General features: G+C 44.5%; 1 protein-coding gene across 1 annotated transcript; it reads right to left on the minus strand.

Moving 5' to 3' along the window:
- Positions 1 to 13,445: 13,445 nt before the first annotated feature.
- LOC112255523 (cytokine-like protein 1) lies at positions 13,446 to 15,866 on the minus strand. The gene is made up of 4 exons (XM_024428507.2): positions 15,106 to 15,866; positions 14,972 to 15,016; positions 14,454 to 14,600; positions 13,446 to 14,140 (listed from the first exon to the last, which is right to left on the minus strand). Exons 1-4 carry the CDS (start codon positions 15,244 to 15,246, stop codon positions 14,036 to 14,038), a joined length of 438 nt encoding a protein of 145 aa, XP_024284275.1. The 5' UTR covers positions 15,247 to 15,866; the 3' UTR covers positions 13,446 to 14,035.
- Positions 15,867 to 19,342: the final 3,476 nt, after the last annotated feature.

A 19,342-nucleotide genomic window follows, 5' to 3' on the forward strand; every position in this document is an offset into this window, starting at 1 on the left:
ACTGAGTGCGGTCTTAGTGCCAGCATCTGTCTGTGGTGGTAAATAAACAGCCACGTAAAGTGTAGCTGAAAAGTCCCTAGGCAAGTAGTGTGGCCTGCAATTTATCACAATATACTCTACTTTAGGCGAACAAAATCTAGAGACTTCCTTAGATTTCGTGCACCAGCTGTTGTTTACAAATATGCACAGACCAGCCCCCCCCCATTCTATCTTGTCGGTGCAGCGTATATCCCGCTAGCTGAATATCCACGTCATTCAGCCACGATTCCGTGAAACATAGGATATTACAGTTTTTGATGTCCCGTTGGTAGGATATTCGTGATCGTACCTCGTCTAATTTATTGTCCAATGATTGCACATAGGCGAGTAGTATTGACGGTAACGGCAGCTTTCCCACTCGACTTCTCCAGGTCCTGACGAGGCATCCGGCTCTTTGTCCTCTGTACCTGCGTCGCTTCCTCTTGCAAATAACGGGGATGTCGGCCCTGTTGGGTGTTTGGAGAATGTCCTGTGCGTCCTCCTTGTTGTAGAAAACAATCTTTGTCTAATCCGAGGTGAGTGATCGCTGTCCTGATATCCAGAAGCTCTTTTTTTCCGTAAGATACGGTTGCAGAAACATTATGTATAAAATAAGTTATAAATAATGCAAAAAAAAAACACATAATAGCACAAAAATTGGAAATCATTGTGGCTGCGGCAATAAAGTTTTTGGGCCTGAAAGAATTCACAGCGGGAGACCTACAAGGGCTGCCAGATTTATGAGCCTGTTTAGGGAGCACATTGGACTTTTGGTTAGTGTGTTTTGTTTTTGGTAGTTAGTATGAATTTGTTCATACAAAACATATTTTGGTTTTGGGGTTATTTTACTGCCCCATACAGGTGGTGGGAAATACACTTTATTAGTGTAGTCTGCAGATAAACCTCAAAGGAGGTGGTTAGAACCCCTTGCCAGATCCATTTGTGGTTTCAGGGTGGGTGAGAAAGGAGTTGTGTGTAGTTGAATCTGTGAAGGTAACCTGTAGAGGACTTGTGATATTTGTTTGTGTTACTTCTGACCAGAGGGAGAAGGTGTGTCACGCAACTTGGGTCAAGATCTGTTTTTTTACCTTTATTTAACAAGGCAAGTCAGTTAAGAACAAATTATTATTTTCAATGATGGCCTAGGAACAGTGGGTTAACTGCCTGTTCAGGGGCAGAACGACAGATTTGTACCTTGTCAGCTCGGGGGTTTGAACTTGCAACTTCCCGGTAACTAGTCCAACGCTCTAGGCTACCCTGCTGTTTCTTGCTTTGCTCTTAGGAACCATTGAAAGGAGTCATTTCTGGAGTAGCGTTAGGTGTGGAGGTGGAGCAATTGAAGTAGAAAATTCCTGGTGTTTGTGATGCCCGCCGTTTAGTGTGATGGAGACCCAGTGGGGAGCGGGGTGAAACAGAGGAGTCATTGTCAGTCCTTTTGAGTTTTGAGTCACTCTCCACCAGACAGAGTCATGTTAGTGTAACGGATGTGAAACGGCTAGCTTAGTTAGCGGTGTGCGCTAAATAGCGTTTCAATCGGTGACGTCACTTTCTCTGAGACCTTGAAGTAGTAGTTCCCCTTGCTCTGCAAGGGCCGTGGCTCTTGTGGAGCGATGGGTAACCATGCTTCGTGGGTTACTGTTGTTGATGTGTGCAGAGGGTCCCTGGTTCGTGCCCGGGTATGGGCGAGGGGACGGTCTAAAGCCCCAAGCTAAGGTAACTGAGCTAAACGACTACCGCCCCGTAGCACTCACATCCGTCATCATGAAGTGCTTTGAGAGACTAGTCAAGGACCACATCACCTCCACCCTACCTGACACCATTGACCCACTCCGATTTGCTTACCGCCCAAATAGGTCCACAGACGATGCAATCTCAACCACACTGCACACTGCCCTAACCCATCTGGACAAGAGGAATACCTATGTGAGAATGCTGTTCATCGACTACAGCTCGGCATTCAACACCATAGTACCCTCCAAGCTCGTCATCAAGCTCGAGACCCTGGGTCTCGACCCCGCCCTGTGCAACTGGGTACTGGACTTCCTGACGGGCCGCCCCCAGGTGGTGAGGGTAGGCAACAACATCTCCTCCCCGCTGATCCTCAACACTGGGGCCCCACAAGGGTGCGTTCTGAGCCCTCTCCTGTACTCCCTGTTCACCCATGACTGCGTGGCCATGCACGCCTCCAACTCAATCATCAAGTTTGCGGACGACACAACAGTGTAGGCTTGATTACCAACAACGACGAGACGGCCTACAGGGAGGAGGTGAGGGCCCTCGGAGTGTGGTGTCAGGAAAATAACCTCACACTCAACGTCAACAAAACTAAGGAGATGATTGTGGACTTCAGGAAACAGCAGAGGGAACACCCCCATCCACATCGATGGAACAGTAGTGGAGAGGGTAGCAAGTTTTAAGTTCCTCGGCATACACATCACAGACAAACTGAATTGGTCCACTCACACAGACAGCATCGTGAAGAAGGCGCAGCAGCGCCTCTTCAACCTCAGGAGGCTGAAGAAATTCGGCTTGTCACCAAAAGCACTCACAAACTTCTACAGATGCACAATCGAGAGCATCCTGGCGGGCTGTATCACCGCCTGGTATGGCAACTGCACCGCCCTCAACCGTAAAGGCTCTCCAGAGGGTAGTGAGGTCTGCACAACGCATCACCGGGGGCAAACTACCTGCCCTCCATGACACCTACACCACCCGATGCTACAGGAAGGCCATAAAGATCATCACGGACATCAACCACCCGAGCCACTGCCTGTTCACCCCGCTGTCATCCAGAAGGCGAGGTCAGTACAGGTGCATCAAAGCTGGGACCGAGAGACTGAAAAACAGCTTCTATCTCAAGGCCATCAGACTGTTAAACAGCCACCACTAACATTGAGTGGCTACTGCCAACACACTGTCAATGACACTGACTCTACTCCAGCCACTTTAATCATGGGAATTGATGGGAAATGATGTAAATATATCACTAGCCACTTTAAACAATGCTATCTTATATAATGTTACTTACCCTACATTATTCATCTCATATGCATACGTTGATACTGTACTCTATATCATCGACTGCATCCTTATGTAATACATGTATCACCAGCCACTTTAACTATGCCACTTGGTTTACATACTTATCTCATATGTATATACTGTACTCGATATCATCTACTGTATCTTGCCTATGCTGCTCTGTACCATCACTCATTCATATATCCTTATGTACATATTCTTTATCCCCTTACACTGTGTATAAGACAGTAGTTTTTTTGGAATTGTTAGTTAGATTACTTGTTCGTTATTACTGCATTGTCGGAACTAGAAGCACAAGCATTTCGCTACACTCGCATTAACATCTGCTAACCATGTGTATGTGACAAATAAAATTTGATTTGATTTGATTTGATTTGAAGTTATACTGTTACATTAGAGGGTCCCTGGTTCGCGTGAGTGGACGGTCTAAAGTTATACTGTTACATTGTTGCCGTGACCCGGATGACTGGTTGCTGCGGAAAAGGAGGAGGTCAAAAGGGGGGTGAGTGTAACGGATGTGAAACGGCTAGCTTAGTTAGCGGTGCGCGCTAAATAGCGTTTCAATCGGTGACGTCACTTTCTCTGAGACCTTGAAGTAGTAGTTCGCCTTGCTCTGCAAGGGCCGTTGCTTTTGTGGAGCGATGGGTAACGATGCTTCGTGGGTGACTTGTTGATGTGTGCAGAGGGTCCCTGGTTCGCGCCTGGGTATGGGCGAGGGGACAGTCTAAAGTTACACTGTTACATTAGAGGGTCCCTGGTTTGCGCCTGGGTATGGGCGAGGGGACGGTCTAAAGTTATACTGTTACATTAGGATATATCAGTTATCCTGTTAGGGGTTTTGTGCAGAATCCACTACGCTATTTCAGGTGCAACATTTATGGTCATGTTACAGCAATGTGTAGGAGAGAGATTCCAAGATGTGGGAAGTGTGCAGGTGGGCATGGGACAGAGAATTGTGTAGTTTCAGTGGATAAAGTTGTGTGTCAATTGTAAGGATGCTCATGCTGCTGGGGATCTGAAGTGTCTGGTCCGAGAGAGGCAGATTGAAGTGGCCAGAGTCAGAGTAGTTTAGCGGGTATTGTATGCTGAGGCAGTGAAGAAAGTGGCGGAGGAGGGGTCAAGAGTGAGGAACCTGTGAGGAACCCAGTGAGTAGAAGATTTGTGCCAATACAGAGGGATAGGGTAACGAGTGAATTATGCTTCAGTAAGGTTGGCTTCTTAGCGTTCATAGCAATGGTTATCAACTGTACCACAGAAATGGAAAGTAAATAGATGTTGTGGTGGCAGCTACAGAGAAGTATTTGGGTATATGAGATTTTACTTCAGAAGAGTTCCAGGGTGTGTTGAGGGGTGGTGTCCCATCCTCCCAGGCCGTTGGCATGGTGCAGGAGCAGATAAGGTCAAAGTAGTGGAATGGGGTAGTGGGTTTTTAATGAGTGTAGGTGGCAACTCCAGAAATACCTGGATGTATGAGATTTTACTGCAGAAGAGTTAATTGGGTAGTGATTTATATTTTTTATGAAATAGTGGAATATAGGAGAAGGGCTAGTTGATGGTGCAACTGTTTCTTTTAGAAACAGGAATATTGAAGAGAATTTACTGTAGGTAGGCCGTGCCTGGCTTCACACTTTAGGACAGTAGGTTGTGTATGCACCTTTAAGTTGGATGCAACCCACCAAACCAATCCCGAAGAAGAAGAACAGTTTAGTGGTTAGAACAGTGTAGTTCTGACCGATTCCACATCATAGATGTTCCATCCCCCATTTGGAATACTGAAAAGAATGGGCAACCACACCTCCTCTAATGTCCTTTTGTTAAATAATTGTTTTAACTTGTGTTAAAAGCTACATAAAAAGGTTGCAACGTGCACAAACTACGTAATGCGAATGACAAGAGGGGCAAAGCCTTTATCAGACATTGAATGTAATTAGGAGTCCTGCTCAACTCGAAGAGGGTGGAATACAATGAAACACAAATCTATTTGTGGCCAAATGTGTTTGTTGAGGTATAATAATTAGGTATAATTACGATTGCTTGCCATTCAGTTAGAACATTTAAAGGGAAATATTTTCTAATGTGAACTAATGAGGCAGTATTTGTTTTAAGACACTAACGTTGTAAATGTGATGGAAAATTGCCTGAAACCCTCATAAATAAAAGCATTAAAACGCACATAAATACTGCTTCAGCAAGCCCTTAATATAAACAACAAGTGTCTGATCTTTCTTTTACAGGCCAATTCAATTCAGCAAACCAGAGAATGGTTTCTGCCACCCTTTGGCAAAATTACTGAGCTTTACAACGTGGCACATGCATTGTTTTAGTGCAATGTCACAGAACATAACCTGACCCCCTGACCCCCCGATGCGTGAGTGTTTGTTTGCTTTTTGGCATAATGACACACAATAAAAGTTGGATAAAGGCAAATATGTTACCCTGTAATGATTATCAATCAGCATTGCAATTATGCTATATTAATAGGAGGGGATTGGACCTCCAAACAAGCCACATGCTGATGGTTAAAGAGGAATTATTTTTTAACAAGGTTGCATGTTTCTTAATTTCATTCTATTACAATGAGTATTACAAACCTAACATTTTCAGCCTGTTTTTTTTGTTTGTTGTTGTTACATTACTGTAACACACTACTTCAACTGCATTGTCTCTGGTTTAAGGGTTCTTCCTTTAAAGGGGCAATCAGAAGTTAAGGGATGGGATTGAATAAATGTTATACCACTCTCAAATTCATAGAAAGGGAGATGTTGCAAGGACTAAGCATCAATGAGATCAAAATTGTAGTTTTAACCATGTTTTGAGGCTATACAGTGTTGGTTTACAATTACTTTGTTTACAAACAAAGGAGTAAAAAAACATATATTTGGGGTTCTCATGGGGTAAGACAATTGAACTAAGCTCATTAGTCATTTATAAGATATATTCTTCTTTAAAAGTGCAATAAAAATGGATATAGCAATAGCAGAGTGCCCCTTTAAAGAACGTAGTCACTGCATTTAAACATAAACAGTGAATTATGTGATGGTCACCTTGGACGGCCAAAGCCTCTCCAAACACAAACCACCTGAAATAACTGGAAACATTACTGTAGTGGCATACAAAAACATTTGCAAACATTGTTGTCAAACATATACACTGATAACCAAACTCAACACATTTCTTCTCAAACAGCATGGTCAGAAAAGGGTTTCCCTCCTACGCTTGTCAGCAACACAGCATACACTACACAGGACAATTAGACTCCGCTGAATAGGTCAGGGGGTGTTTCTATACATTTCTACCTGTCCCACCCTGATTAGGGTTCCTTGAGAAACATTGGTCAACAATTTGGTTCCCACCCTGTCACATAGGTGAAACAGAAAGTCAGAGTGAACGAGAGGCAGATGATGTACAAATGATGAGAGGAAAAGGCGGCAAACGTGTACTTTTTGTATTTTTAATCTGTTTTTTGTATATATTTAAATGTATTTTCAATCTCTTTTCCATTTTAAAATTAAATATAGCTTCCGGTAACCCACCTCACTTAATGTGACACGGATCCGCTATTTTTTTAGACCTTATAGCCAGATCCTCCATCAGAAGCTAGCCAGCTAATTAGCTACTAGCTATTTAGCCATTGTTAGCCACTGCTAGCGGCCTTTCCTTCTGCACAGACACCAGACGTTCTTTTAGCCTGGATAATACTTGCCAGCATCAGACTGTTTTCTCCACTACAATGCCGGATTCCTGCCGTAAACCCTGGACCATTACTCCTGATCATCACAGCTAGCTAGCTGCCACCGTGTGACCCACCCCCGAAGCTAGCCCTGAGCCAGGCCCACCTCCCGGCCTACTCTGTGATCACCTGGCTACTCAGTCGATGCCTCCCGGACTCTACCCCAACACGGCTAGAATCCACCACTCCGCCGGATCCTTGCCGTAAGCTCTGGACCTATGTATCGGATCATCGCTGCTACCAAGTGGCTATAGTGGCTAACGCACCTGCCCCGAAGCTAGCTCCAGTTAGCCGCGAGTCAGGCGCATCTCCCGGCTAGTAAACAAAATTACTACAACTACAATTACCTCTTTCGCCATTTGGACTGGACCCTTTATCAACACGGCACCCCGCCGTACCACCACGACTGGTCCGCCGACTTAACTCCATCCGCTGTGCCCTCAACCGGCCTTCGCCCGACGTCGGAGCAGACTCTTCTACTTACCCCGGCCTGCTAACTTTAAACGCTGTGTCTCCAGCATGCTAGCGTAGTACCGACTATCCCGCGCCTTCCCTGTTCCATCTATTGCTCTTCACTGGACCCTATGATCACTTGGCTACATAGCTGATGCCTGCTGGACTGTTCATTAATCACGGTACTCCCATTTTGTTTATTTTTTGTTTATCTGTCGGCCCCAACTCAGATCCTGTGTGTAGTTAACCGACCCTCTCTGCCCATTCATCGCCATTTTACCTGTTGTTGTTGTTTTAGCTGATTAGCTGTTATTGTCTTACCCGTTGTTGCCTTAGTTAGCTCTCCCAATCAACACTTGCGATTACTTTATGCCCCACTTTATGTCTCTCTCAAATGTCAATATGCCTTGCACACTATTGTTTAGGATAGTTATTATTGTCTTAGTTTACTGTGGAGCACCTAGTCCCACTCAACATGCCTCAGATAACTCATTTGTCCCACCTCCCACACATGTGATGACCTCAAACAGCATAACTAGCCCGTCCAGAGATGCAACCTCTCTTATCATCATTCGGTGCCTGGGTTTACCTCTACTGTACCCGCACCCTACCATACCCCTATCTGTACATTATGCCCTGAATCTATTCTACCAAGCCCAGAAATCTGATCCTTTTATTCTCTGTCCTCAACGCACTAGACGACCAGTTATGATAGAATTTAGCCGTACCCTCATCCTACTCCTCCTCTGTTCCTCGGGTGATGTGGAGGTGAACCCAGGCACTCTCATTTGTTGACTTCTGTAACCGAAAAAGCTTTGGTTTCATGCATGTTAACAACAGAAGCCTCCTCCCTAAGTTTGTTTTACTCACTGCTTTAGCACACTCCGCCAACCCTGATGTCCTTGCCATGTCTGAATCCTGACTTAGGAAGGCTATCAACAAATCTGAGATTTCCATCCCCAACTACAACATTTTGAAATCAAGATAGAACTTCCAAAAGGGGAGGAGTTGCAATCTACTGCAGAGATAGCCTGCAAAGTTCTGTCATACTTTCCAGGTCTATGCCCAAACAGTTCGAGCTTCTAATTTAAAAAAATAATCTCTCCAGAAATACTGTAAGTCTCTCACTGTTGCTGCCTGTTATAGACCCCCTCAGCTCCCAGCTGTGCCCTGGACACCATATGTGATTTGATTGCACCCCATCTATCTTCAGAGTTCGTTCTGATAGGTGACCTAAACTGGGATATGCTTAACACCCCGGCATTCCTACAATCTAAGATAGATGCCCTCAATCTCACACAAATGATCAAGGAACCCACCATGTACAACACTAAATCTGTAAACATGGGCACCCTCATAGATATTATCCTGATCAATTTGCCCTCCAAATACACCTCTGCTGTTTTCAATCAAGATCTCAGCGATCACTGCCTCATTGCCTGCATCCGCTATGGGTCCGCGGTCAAACGACCACCCCTCATCACTGTCAAACGCTCCCTAAAACACTTCTGCAAGCAGGCCTTTCTAATCAACCTGGTTCGGGTATCCTGGGAGGATATTGACCACATCCCGTCAGTCGAGGATGCCTGGTCGTTCTTTAAAAGTAATTTCCTCACCATCTTAAATAAGCATGCCCCTTTCAAAAAATGTATAACTAAGAACAGATATAGCTCTTGGTTCACTCCATAGCTGACTGTCCTCGACCAGCATTAAAACATCCTGTGGCTGCACTAGCATCGAATACTCCACTCGATATGTAACTTTTCAGGGAAATCAGGAACCAATACACGCAGTCAGTCAGGAAAGCAAATGCTAGCTCTTTCAAACATAAATTTGCATCCTGTAGCTCTAACTCCAAAACGTTTTGTGACACTGTAAAGTCCATGGAGAATAAGAGCACCTCCTCCCAGCTGCCCACTGCACTGAGGCTAGGTAATTTAACATTTCAATAAGCATTTCTCTACGGCTGGCCATGATTTCCTCCTGGCTACCCCAACCCCGGCCAACAGCTCCGCACCCCCCGCAGGTACTTGCCCAAGTCCCCCCAGCTTCTCCTTCACCCAAATCCAGTTTGCAGGTGTTCTGAAAGAGCCTCAAAACCTGGACCTGTACAAATCAGCTGGGCTAGACAATCTGGACCCTCCCTTTCTAAAATGATCCGCCATTGTTGCAATCCTATTACCAGTCTGTTCAACCTCTCTTTTGCATCATCCGAGATCCCTAAAGATTGGAAAGCTGCCGCAGTCATCCCCCTCTTCAAAGGGGGTGACACTCAAGACCCAAACTGTTATAGACCTATATCTATCCTGCCCTGCCTTTCTAAAGTCTTTGAAAGCCAAGTTAATAAACAGATCACTGACCATTTCGAATCCCACCGTACCTTCTCCGCTGTGCAATCTGGTTTCCGAGCTGGTCACGGGTGCACCTCAGCCACGCTCAAGGTACTAAACTATATCATAACCGCCATCGATAAAATACAATACTGTGCAGCCGTCTTCATCGACCTGGCCAAGGCTTTCAACTCTGTCAATCACCATATCCTTATCGGCAGACTCAACAGCCTTGGTTTCTCTGACTGCCTCACCTGGTTCACCAACTACTTCTCAGACAGAGTTCAGTGTGTCAAATCGGAGGGCCTGTTGTCCGGACCTCTGGCAGTCTCACAGGGTTCAATACTCAGGCCGACTCTTTTCTCTGTATATATCAACGATGTCGCTTTTGCTGCGGGTGATTCCCTGATCCACCTCTACGCAGACGACATAATTCTGTATACATCTGGCCCTCCTTTGGACACTGTGTTAACTAACCTCCAAACAAGCTTCAATGCCATACAACACTCCTTCCGTGGCGTCCAACTGCTCTTAAAAGCTAGTAAAACCAAATACATGCTTTTCAACTGTTCGCTGCCCGCACCCACCCGCCCGACTAGCATCACTACTCTGGACGGTTATGTTCTAACTTAGAATATGTGGACAAGTACAAATACCTAGGTGTCTGGCTAGACTAAACTCTCCATCCAGACTCAAATTAAACATCTCCAGTCCAAAATTGAATCTAGAATCGGCTTCCTATTTCGTAACAAAGCCTGCTTCACTCATGCCGCCAAACATACCCTCGTAAAACTGACTATCCTACCGATCCTCGACTTCGTTGATGTCATTTACAAAATAGCTTCCAATACTCTACTCAGCAAACTGTATGCAGTCTATCGCAGTGCCATCCGTTTTGTCACCAAAACCCCATATACCACCCACCACTGCGATAACAACACGCACCCGTAGCATGCGCTCCAGCAGGTATATCTCACTGGTCGTCCCCAAAGCTAACACCTCCTTTGGCTGCCTTTCCTTACAGTTCTCTGCTGCCTATGACTGGAAGGAATTACAAAAATCGCTGAAGCTGGAGACTTATATTTCCCTCACTAACTTTAAACATCAGCTGTCAGAGCAGCTAACCGATCGCTACAGCTGTGCATAGCCCATCTGTAAATAGCCCACCCAATCGATCTACCTCATCCCCATATTGTTTTTTACTTTTCTGCTCTTTTGCACACCAGTATTTCTACTTTCATATCATCATCTGCACATCTATCACTCCAGTATTAATTTGCTAAACTGTAATTACTTCGCTACTATGGCCTATGTATTGCTTTACCTCCTCACTCCATTTGCACACACAGTATATAGACATGATTTTTTTATATTGTGTTATTGACTGTACGCTTGTTTATTCTATGTGTAACTCTGTGTTGTTGTTTGTGTCGCACTGCTTTGCTTTATCTTGGCCAGGTCGCAGTTGTAAATGAGAACTAATAATAAAAACCTTTCAAATATTCTAAGCCAGACCAGATAAACAAAACAGCCATCTATCTTGCCACAACCTAATCCATCAATTTTATCCCAAGACCCAACTTTGGGTCCCCATCACTAGGCAAACAGTAATTTAAGGAAATACCTAATCTGCAAAGGGATTTGTGGTTAGATTTTTACTTAAGTTGTTCTTATTTCTGTAAAGTACAAGTAACACTGTAATTACATTTATTTTTAGCTTTATTTAACTAGGCAAGTCATTTAAAGAACAAATTCTTATTTTCAATGACGACCAAAGAACAGTGGGTTAACTGCCTGTTCAGGGGCAGAACGACAGATTTGTACCTTGTCAACTCGGGGGATTGAATTTGCAATCTTCCGGTTACTAGTCCAACGCTCTAACCACTAGGCTACGCTGTCAAATACTGTAATACTTCAGCTTCCCAACAGAGAGCGGCGCATAATCAAAATATTTTGTATGTCTGGGAAAGTCATTGCAGTTGTAAAACAGTGGATGTCTTGTATTTGAAGTGTGTATTTCTCTATGTGTGGATTATAATAATATCTACAGTTCCCCATCTTCTCTTTTAACGGTGCAGCTGGAATCTTCCTAAATACTTATTTTACTTCCTCTCACCCAGCAAACACCAAATAGATCATTAAAGGTAGATTCAGCGATATGAGATAGATGCAGAAAGTAAATTGGGGCAATTTCTGCAAAACGCCAGTTGATCCTGGCATTGAATTTCTCCGCTATTTTGGTGCCGTCTACCTTGCAGCGCGAAATGAGCATATGCACATGCGCAGATACTGTGAGAGCGAAGTCCTTCATCTCACTCATGTCAATATCTGCTCGTGATTACGTCATTTCGCCGAGTCTACCTTTAATGGTTTCCGATTTCTACAGCTCCACTAGATGGAGGATCCATGACACATACTGTATCTTAAGGGAGGCTTCCTGCCAAATCCCAAGAAAAGATATCTGGTGGATTCAAAACCTAGTGATGAGTAAGATTGATATCTTGTAAAGTATCAAGTAAGTCAAAAAGTATCATACATTTTCCCAGTTTGCCTTTGGAACACATGTAATATAAAATTGGTCCAGAAGATACAGCAGAAATTGGAAACAGCTGACAAGCAATATCAGTTCACTCTCATAAGTCATAGTGGTTATAATAAGTACCATCTAACAGTGTGTTCCTACAGTAAACCTATTCATGTGTGTTACCAATTTATCTAAACATGTATAGGTATTTGATTTTTAGTAAGGACACTGTGAGAAAGTCATATGTTTAAAATGTTACTTAATTGACCTTTCTCTACTGTCAGACAGTCATATGTAAGGCACAATCCATTCTGAGGGACTCCCAGCATCCCTTGTTTGATGAATATACAGTATATTGCTTCCCTCAGAGAGCAGATACAGGCTCCCCAAGTTCAAAACAAACAGGTCAAAACTCTCCTTCATGCCAACTGCTATCAGCTTTCTCAATAAACTATATTAATACGGTTAGCTGTGTACATATCGCTGCATGTGTTGTTTTGATGTATATTTATTGCCATGTACTCTATGCTAAATTAATAGCCCGCTGGGGATAATAAAGAGTACTCTACAACAGATCTCAAAGGGGTGTGGAAACACAATCACCTAGATTAACAGGCTAGCAAGACAGAGGATGAGCAAGAGAATATGGTTTGTATGTTACAAAGAAAGTGGAAAAATACTGCACCAATATTTCAGTAAAGCAGTATAATAGCTAATAAGATAGAGTTAATAATTTGGTGGTGTCTGTTCAACAAATGTTGTGTGTTTAAGCAAATAGTATCACAACACCACCAATGTTTATTAGTCTGGTTTCACTTGACAAACTTTGTCAAGTGAAACTGAGGTGAAGTCTTCATCTCATGGTCTTGGCACACAATGTCAAGTCTGGGACATCATTTCGATACACAAGGTAAGGGTCTTGGAAAACAATGTCTCGGTCTGGGCCTTGGTCATGGACAAGAGGATGGTTTTTGTAGTCTCTCAACCCATGTGGTCGAGATACACCACTGAGTACCAGCTCTACCAGTATTTTAACTAACTCGGAGTGACAACTCAGAAGTGCAGGAAACTACATTTTTCCATATGGAAGCCAGACGGTGTGTTTCCCCCCCATTTTAACTGTCTTGGTCTGATCTATAGTATGGGTCTCTAGAGTCTTGGCTTCATCTCTGCGAGAAACATTACGTTTGTTTGAATCCTAACAGTCTGAGAAACATTGTCCGATCGGCAAAACAACCAATATTTACAGGCAAGCACAACAGGTAAAGTTGAGACATGGTAGCGAATGGTTGCAATCAATTGCAATTGTGCTTGCTACTCACACAACATATTTGAAAGCTCACAAGCATTAAAAAAGTTGTTTTATTACATACATATAACTAATACACATATGTATAGCCTACTGCACCAATTACAAGAAAATGCAATCATGATTAAGTATAGCCTACATCTGAACAATATACATTACTAGAGTTTAGGTTAAAGACTAGGCCTAGTCATACAATCAGCATGAGGTAATCAATCTTTTCTCAGGGATGTACGAGCTGTGACCTCGGTATGTATGAAGAGTTATGGAAACATACAAGATATTTGGATAAACAAGGCATTCAAACAGTGTGGTAGGTAAGCAGCGGTAAGTGAGGCACACAAACATTTTGGTTTATTCTGGTAAAAGGTTTATCAGAATAGCTGGTATTCAGCTCATTTCCTGTGGAAAGTTCTCCATTTGAAATGTAACCAGTCACATGCCATCTAACATGAGACCTCACTTGGACAAAAAACTCAAATCTTTAGGCTTAAAGGTTAGAAATTAAACTATGTTGGCATGTTTTTTAGCTACAGTTGTGTGTGGTGCTATGTATGTGTGTGTGTGAGTGAAACAGAGTTTACATGCCCTCACAATTATATTCCTGTGTATGCGTGTGTCTCTGGATGGGCTCATCTCTTCTCTTCCACCAGCATCTGGAGCCTGTCCTCTCTGTAGTGAGGGGTACTCTGGCCAGTCTCAATGGCCTCACAGTCATCTGTAAAATACACTAGGTCCTGTGGGGAGGTCAAACAGTCACACTAAGGCATACACGACATCTCCAACGGCAGAATGTGGATGCACAGCTGACTGAAATGTCAACAGATAATAAACTACAGAAGCAATTATCAGAAATGCTCCAACTCTTGTGGTCATTGTCGTTATATAACGGTTGGCAAGACAGCACAAACAGACCTGGAACCAGGCTAGTTATTCCCTGCACCACATACAGAGTAGGCTATGACAGACCTTTTTTTTTCTTAAAAAATGAATTATTCTGGCTATGAGAGACAGCATGGTTCATTCCTCTGCAGAGCTGAGCAGACATACCCGATAACAGATTCTGTTGATGATTCTGTACAGGTTGGTGACTTTCTGCTTCAACAACACAATCCTGGGTCGCTCTCTGCAGTACTGTGTAGGAAGGTTCTCCATGACATAGAGGAAGTCACGGAGCTTGGTATTGATGCACGAATTCTATAGGGAAATAATAGTGGCATTGTAAATCCTATAGCTCAATGGATATTCTACTATTTTGAATGAAAAAGTTTCACATAAACAGGTTCAGTTACTGAGGTACAACAATGTTATTATATGAATTTAAATTAATTGGCAAGATATGTTTTTAAGCTTTTGTTGGCATCCAACAACATTATGGAATGTATGCATCTTCTAGTCTACGGCAAACGTAGATATTGCATCACCAACTCATTACAGTTGCTGCAACATAACCCAATGAGACATCAAATATGATGCAGGTTCATTGTCAAACATTTGTTAAATACTGACGTTTGAGAATCAACCTTTTGTTCACATCAACAGGATGATGTTGAACTATAACAACTCACTTGCACATCCAGAAACATCTTGGGCAGAATCTCAACGCATGTTTTCTGCAAAAGAAAAAGTTACAATTAGAAAACATTTGGATACATTAGGAAACTGTTTTATCAAATCAATAATGTAATTTGGAATAGCTCACCGTGCGATGAAAATTGTGTAGTTTTCCCAAAAGGCCTACTATTTCCTTGCTCAAGCCGAGCACTCGGGAATAGCATGTCGGTGGTGCACAGTCAGCCAACCAAATAAAACTGAAGAAACACAACAAAAGTGCGAGTCTCATCTTTCAATCGTTGTTGCGTCGGTCAAAACAAGCTTATTGTGTTGGGGCAACTAGGTAAGAGCTTTACAACACGAGTGTGCTTCGCCCAGCACCTTTGCAGATTATAGTTGGACCGAAAAAAAAAAGTAATGATGACGTCGAAGAAAAATATTTCACTCTTCATTACATTTTGGAAACAAGTGTATGGAATATGATACGCCGTTTGGGTCTTTGCGTGTCAAAAATGATACACGTCAAATAACACTTTAATGCGCAACAAAGTGCATCATCCCATTTTGTAACAATCAAAATGTATTAATGCATATTTAATGCATATGGTTTCTTCTTCTTTTTGGATTTAATATAGCTGTTGGCAGCCAACTTTATAGCATTATTAAAACCTACCTAACACCATACCGGATTCGCGAAAATGTATTTTGTCCCCCAACAAACTCCATCACGACATGCAGGTTGAAATATCAAACCGAGGTAAAGACAGTTTCAAGTTGGATATTCTACGGATATTAGCCTGTAGTTTTCCTTGTAACACGGAACCAATACAGGCGCCATCGTGCATACATTTATTTTGTCCCCCAACACCAAACGCGATCCCGACACGCAGGTTAAAATATCAAAACAAACTCTGAACCAATTATATTAATTTGGGGAACGTCACGACTTCCACCGAAGGTGGCTCCTCTCCTTGTTCGGGCGGTGCTCGGCGGTCGTCGTCACCTACCTGCTGCCACCGATTCATTTTTCGTTTGTGTCTGTTTGTATTGTTTACACCTGTGTCTTATTAGTTGATTTCGGTGGGTATATTTACCTCCGCTAGTCTTTGTGCGGGATTGTTTCCTGTGGGGTGTGTGTCTGCACCAAGGGGTTTCTTTTCTCACGGTAGTTGTGCGGTTTGGTATTGAGTTTAGGAGTAGAGGTTTCTCCTCCGTGTGTAGTGCTTTATTCACTGTGTGTGTGTGGCAACCTCGTTTGGGCGTGTTTCAGTCCCATGTTGTAGTTGTGCCGTTTGGTATTGAGTTTAGGAGTAGAGGTTTCTCCTCCGTGTGTAGCGCTTTATTCCCTGTGTGTGTGGTAACCTTGTTTGGGGTGTTTCAGTCCCATGTTGTAGTTGAGTTGGGACTGCTCAATAAACTATTTTGCCACTGGGATTTCCTTGCTCTCTTGCTCAGGATTCCTGCATCTCCCTCCATTAGGAAGCACGTAACAGAATCCCGCACCCCCCTATGGAATCAGCAGGAGCTGACACGCTCTCCACTTCTATGGAGCAGGAGCGCGTGCAACACCACACCGCCGTTCTCCATCGTCTCGGGACTGCTATGGATCAAGTGATGGCGATGATGAAGAGACGGGAGAGAGGTGGCCTGCCTGCGCCTTCACCGGCCACACTCCAACCAGCACCACCACCTTCTCCCAGCGGTATTCGGCTCGCGCAGTACGATGGGTCTTCTGCCGGGTGCAAGGTTTTTTTTCTCCAGCTGGAGCTTTACATGGCAACTGTGCACCCGACTCCTTCGGGAAGTGAGGGCGTGAATGCCCTCGTCTCCAGACTCGGCGAGGGACCACTACCCAGAGTTTACCCGCCGCTTCCGGTCCGTGTTGTTCGGCCTCCCGAGGGTCGAGCGGCGGGTGGGCGTCTGTTCCATCTATGGCAGGAGACGAGGAGCGCTCAAGACTTTGCGCTGGAGTTCAGGACCTTGGCCACAGGCACAGGGTAGAACAACAGGGCCCTGATTGACCACTATAGGTGCAGCTTATGTGAGGACGTCCGCAGGGAGCTAGCATGTAGAGACGCTACCCTCACCCTGGACCAGCTAGTGGACATGTCCATCAGGTCGGACAACTTGCTGGCTATGCGCGGGCGTCCGGCTCGGGTCCTGTTGGTTCCACCCCCCCAGCCTCCGCTCCAACCCTCATGGAGTTAGGGTGTGCTGCAGCGAGGGCGATCGGAGGAGGAGCCTCCTCCTAAACTGGGTGTGGTCGGAGAGGGCACACTGCCAACAGGTGCTGGAGGAGCTCGTCTTGGCGTCCAGACGGCAGGCCAAGTACTGTTCGGGCACCCCAGGTGAGTCAGCACCAGGCTCACCCAGAGCCCCCTGTTGGTCACATGTATGAGTTTTTTCCCCATTCCCAGCATAAGGCGCTAGTCGATTCAGGCGCAGCGGGAAATTTCATGTACTGCGGTTTTGCGCATATGTTAGGGATTCCCCTGGTTCAGATGGACAAACCATTCCATGTGCACTCCCTAGAGAGTCGACCATTAGGGTCAGGGGTGGTCAGGGAGGCCACGGCTCCACTGGACATGTTTATACAGGGTGGTCACAAGGAATCTCTTCCTCATTGATTCACCTGCGTTTCCAGTGGTTCTGGGGATTCCCTGGTTGGCCTTTCACAACCCCATTTTTCGTGGCAACAGAGGGCTCTAAAGGGGTGGTCAGAGGAGTGCTCAGGTAGGTGTGTGGGAGTTTCCATTGGTGCAACAACGGTGGAGAGTCCAGACCAAAACTCCATCGTGCACGTTCCCCCCCGAATATGCCGATTTGGCTGTCGCCTTCTGTAAAAAGAGGGCGACCCAATTACCACCCCATCGATGAGGGGATTGTGCGATTAAACCTCCAGGTAAAAGCCGCACTTCCCAGGTGTCACGTGTATCCCCTGTCACAGGAGGAGGCGGTGGCTATGGAAACATGTCTGAAACAGCAGAGGGAACACCCCCCCCATCCATATCGATGGAACAGTAGTGGAGAGGGTAGCAAGTTTTAAGTTCCTCGGCATACACATCACAGACAAACTGAATTGGTCCACTCACACAGACAGCATCGTGAAGAAGGCGCAGCAGCGCCTCTTCAACCTCAGGAGGCTGAAGAAATTTGGCTTGTCACCAAAAGCACTCACAAACTTCTACAGATGCACAATCGAGAGCATCCTGGCGGGCTGTATCACCGCCTGGTATGGCAACTGCACCGCCCTCAACCGTAAGGCTCTCCAGAGGGTAGTGAGGTCTGCACAACGCATCACCGGGAGCAAACTACCTGCCCTCCAGGACACCTACACCACCCGATGTCATAGGAAGGCCATAAAGATCATCAAGGACATCAACCACCCGAGCCACTGCCTGTTCACCCCGCTGTCATCCAGAAGGCGAGGTCAGTACAGGTGCATCAAAGCTGGGACCGAGAGACTGAAAAACAGCTTCTATCTCAAGGCCATCAGACTGTTAAACAGCCACCACTAACATTGAGTGGCTGCTGCCAACACACTGTCAATGACACTGACTCAACTCCAGCCACTTTAATAATGGGAATTGATGGGAAATGATGTAAATATATCACTAGCCATTTTAAACAATGCTACCTTATATAATGTTACTTACCCTACATTATTCATCTCATATGCATACGTATATACTGTACTCTATATCATCGACTGCATCCTTATGTAATACATGTATCACTAGCCACTTTAACCATGCCACTTGGTTTACATACTCATCTCATATGTATATACTGTACTCGATATCATCTACTGTATCTTAACTATGCTGCTCTGTACCATCACTCATTCATATATCCTTATGTACATATTCTTTATCCCCTTACTCTGTGTATAAGACAGTAGTTTTTTGGAATTGTTAGTTAGATTACTTGTTCGTTATTACTGCATTGTCGGAACTAGAAGCACAAGCATTTCGCTACACTCGCATTAACATCTGCTAACCATGTGTATGTGACAAATAAAATTTGATTTGATTTGATGTCTCTGAATCTCCGAGGCAGGGGTATATTCGGTCCTCCATGTCACCCGCCTCCTCAAGTTTCTTTTTTGTGAAGAAGAAGGAGGGAGGTCTGCGTCCGTGCATTGACTATAGAGATCTAAATTTTATCATGGTGGGGTACAGTTACCCGCCACCGCTCATCGCTACGGAGTCATTTCACAGAGCACGCTTATTCACAAAACTGGATCTCAGGAGCGTGTATAACTTGGTGCGTATCTGGGAGGTAGATGAGTGGAAGACAGCGTTTAGTACCACGTCCGGCCATTATGAGTACCTTGTCATGCCGTATGGGTTGAAGAATGGCCCAGCAGTCTTCCAATCCTTCGT

This window comes from Oncorhynchus tshawytscha, linkage group LG07 (genome assembly GCF_018296145.1).
Source record: "Oncorhynchus tshawytscha isolate Ot180627B linkage group LG07, Otsh_v2.0, whole genome shotgun sequence".
Taxonomy (NCBI): Eukaryota; Metazoa; Chordata; class Actinopteri; order Salmoniformes; family Salmonidae; genus Oncorhynchus; species Oncorhynchus tshawytscha.

What these genes read in the sequence shown, in the direction of transcription:
- LOC112255523 (XM_024428507.2), bottom strand. Translation starts at nt 15,246, where the DNA reads ATGAGACTCGCACTTTTGTTGTGTTTCTTCAGTTTTATTTGGTTGGCT. An exon ending in TACACAATTTTCATCGCACG is followed by an intron (nt 15,017 to 15,105) that starts GTGAGCTATTCC and finishes TTTCTTTTGCAG; the next exon opens with AAAACATGCGTTGAGATTCT. An exon ending in AGATGTTTCTGGATGTGCAA is followed by an intron (nt 14,601 to 14,971) that starts GTGAGTTGTTAT and finishes ATTTCCCTATAG; the next exon opens with AATTCGTGCATCAATACCAA.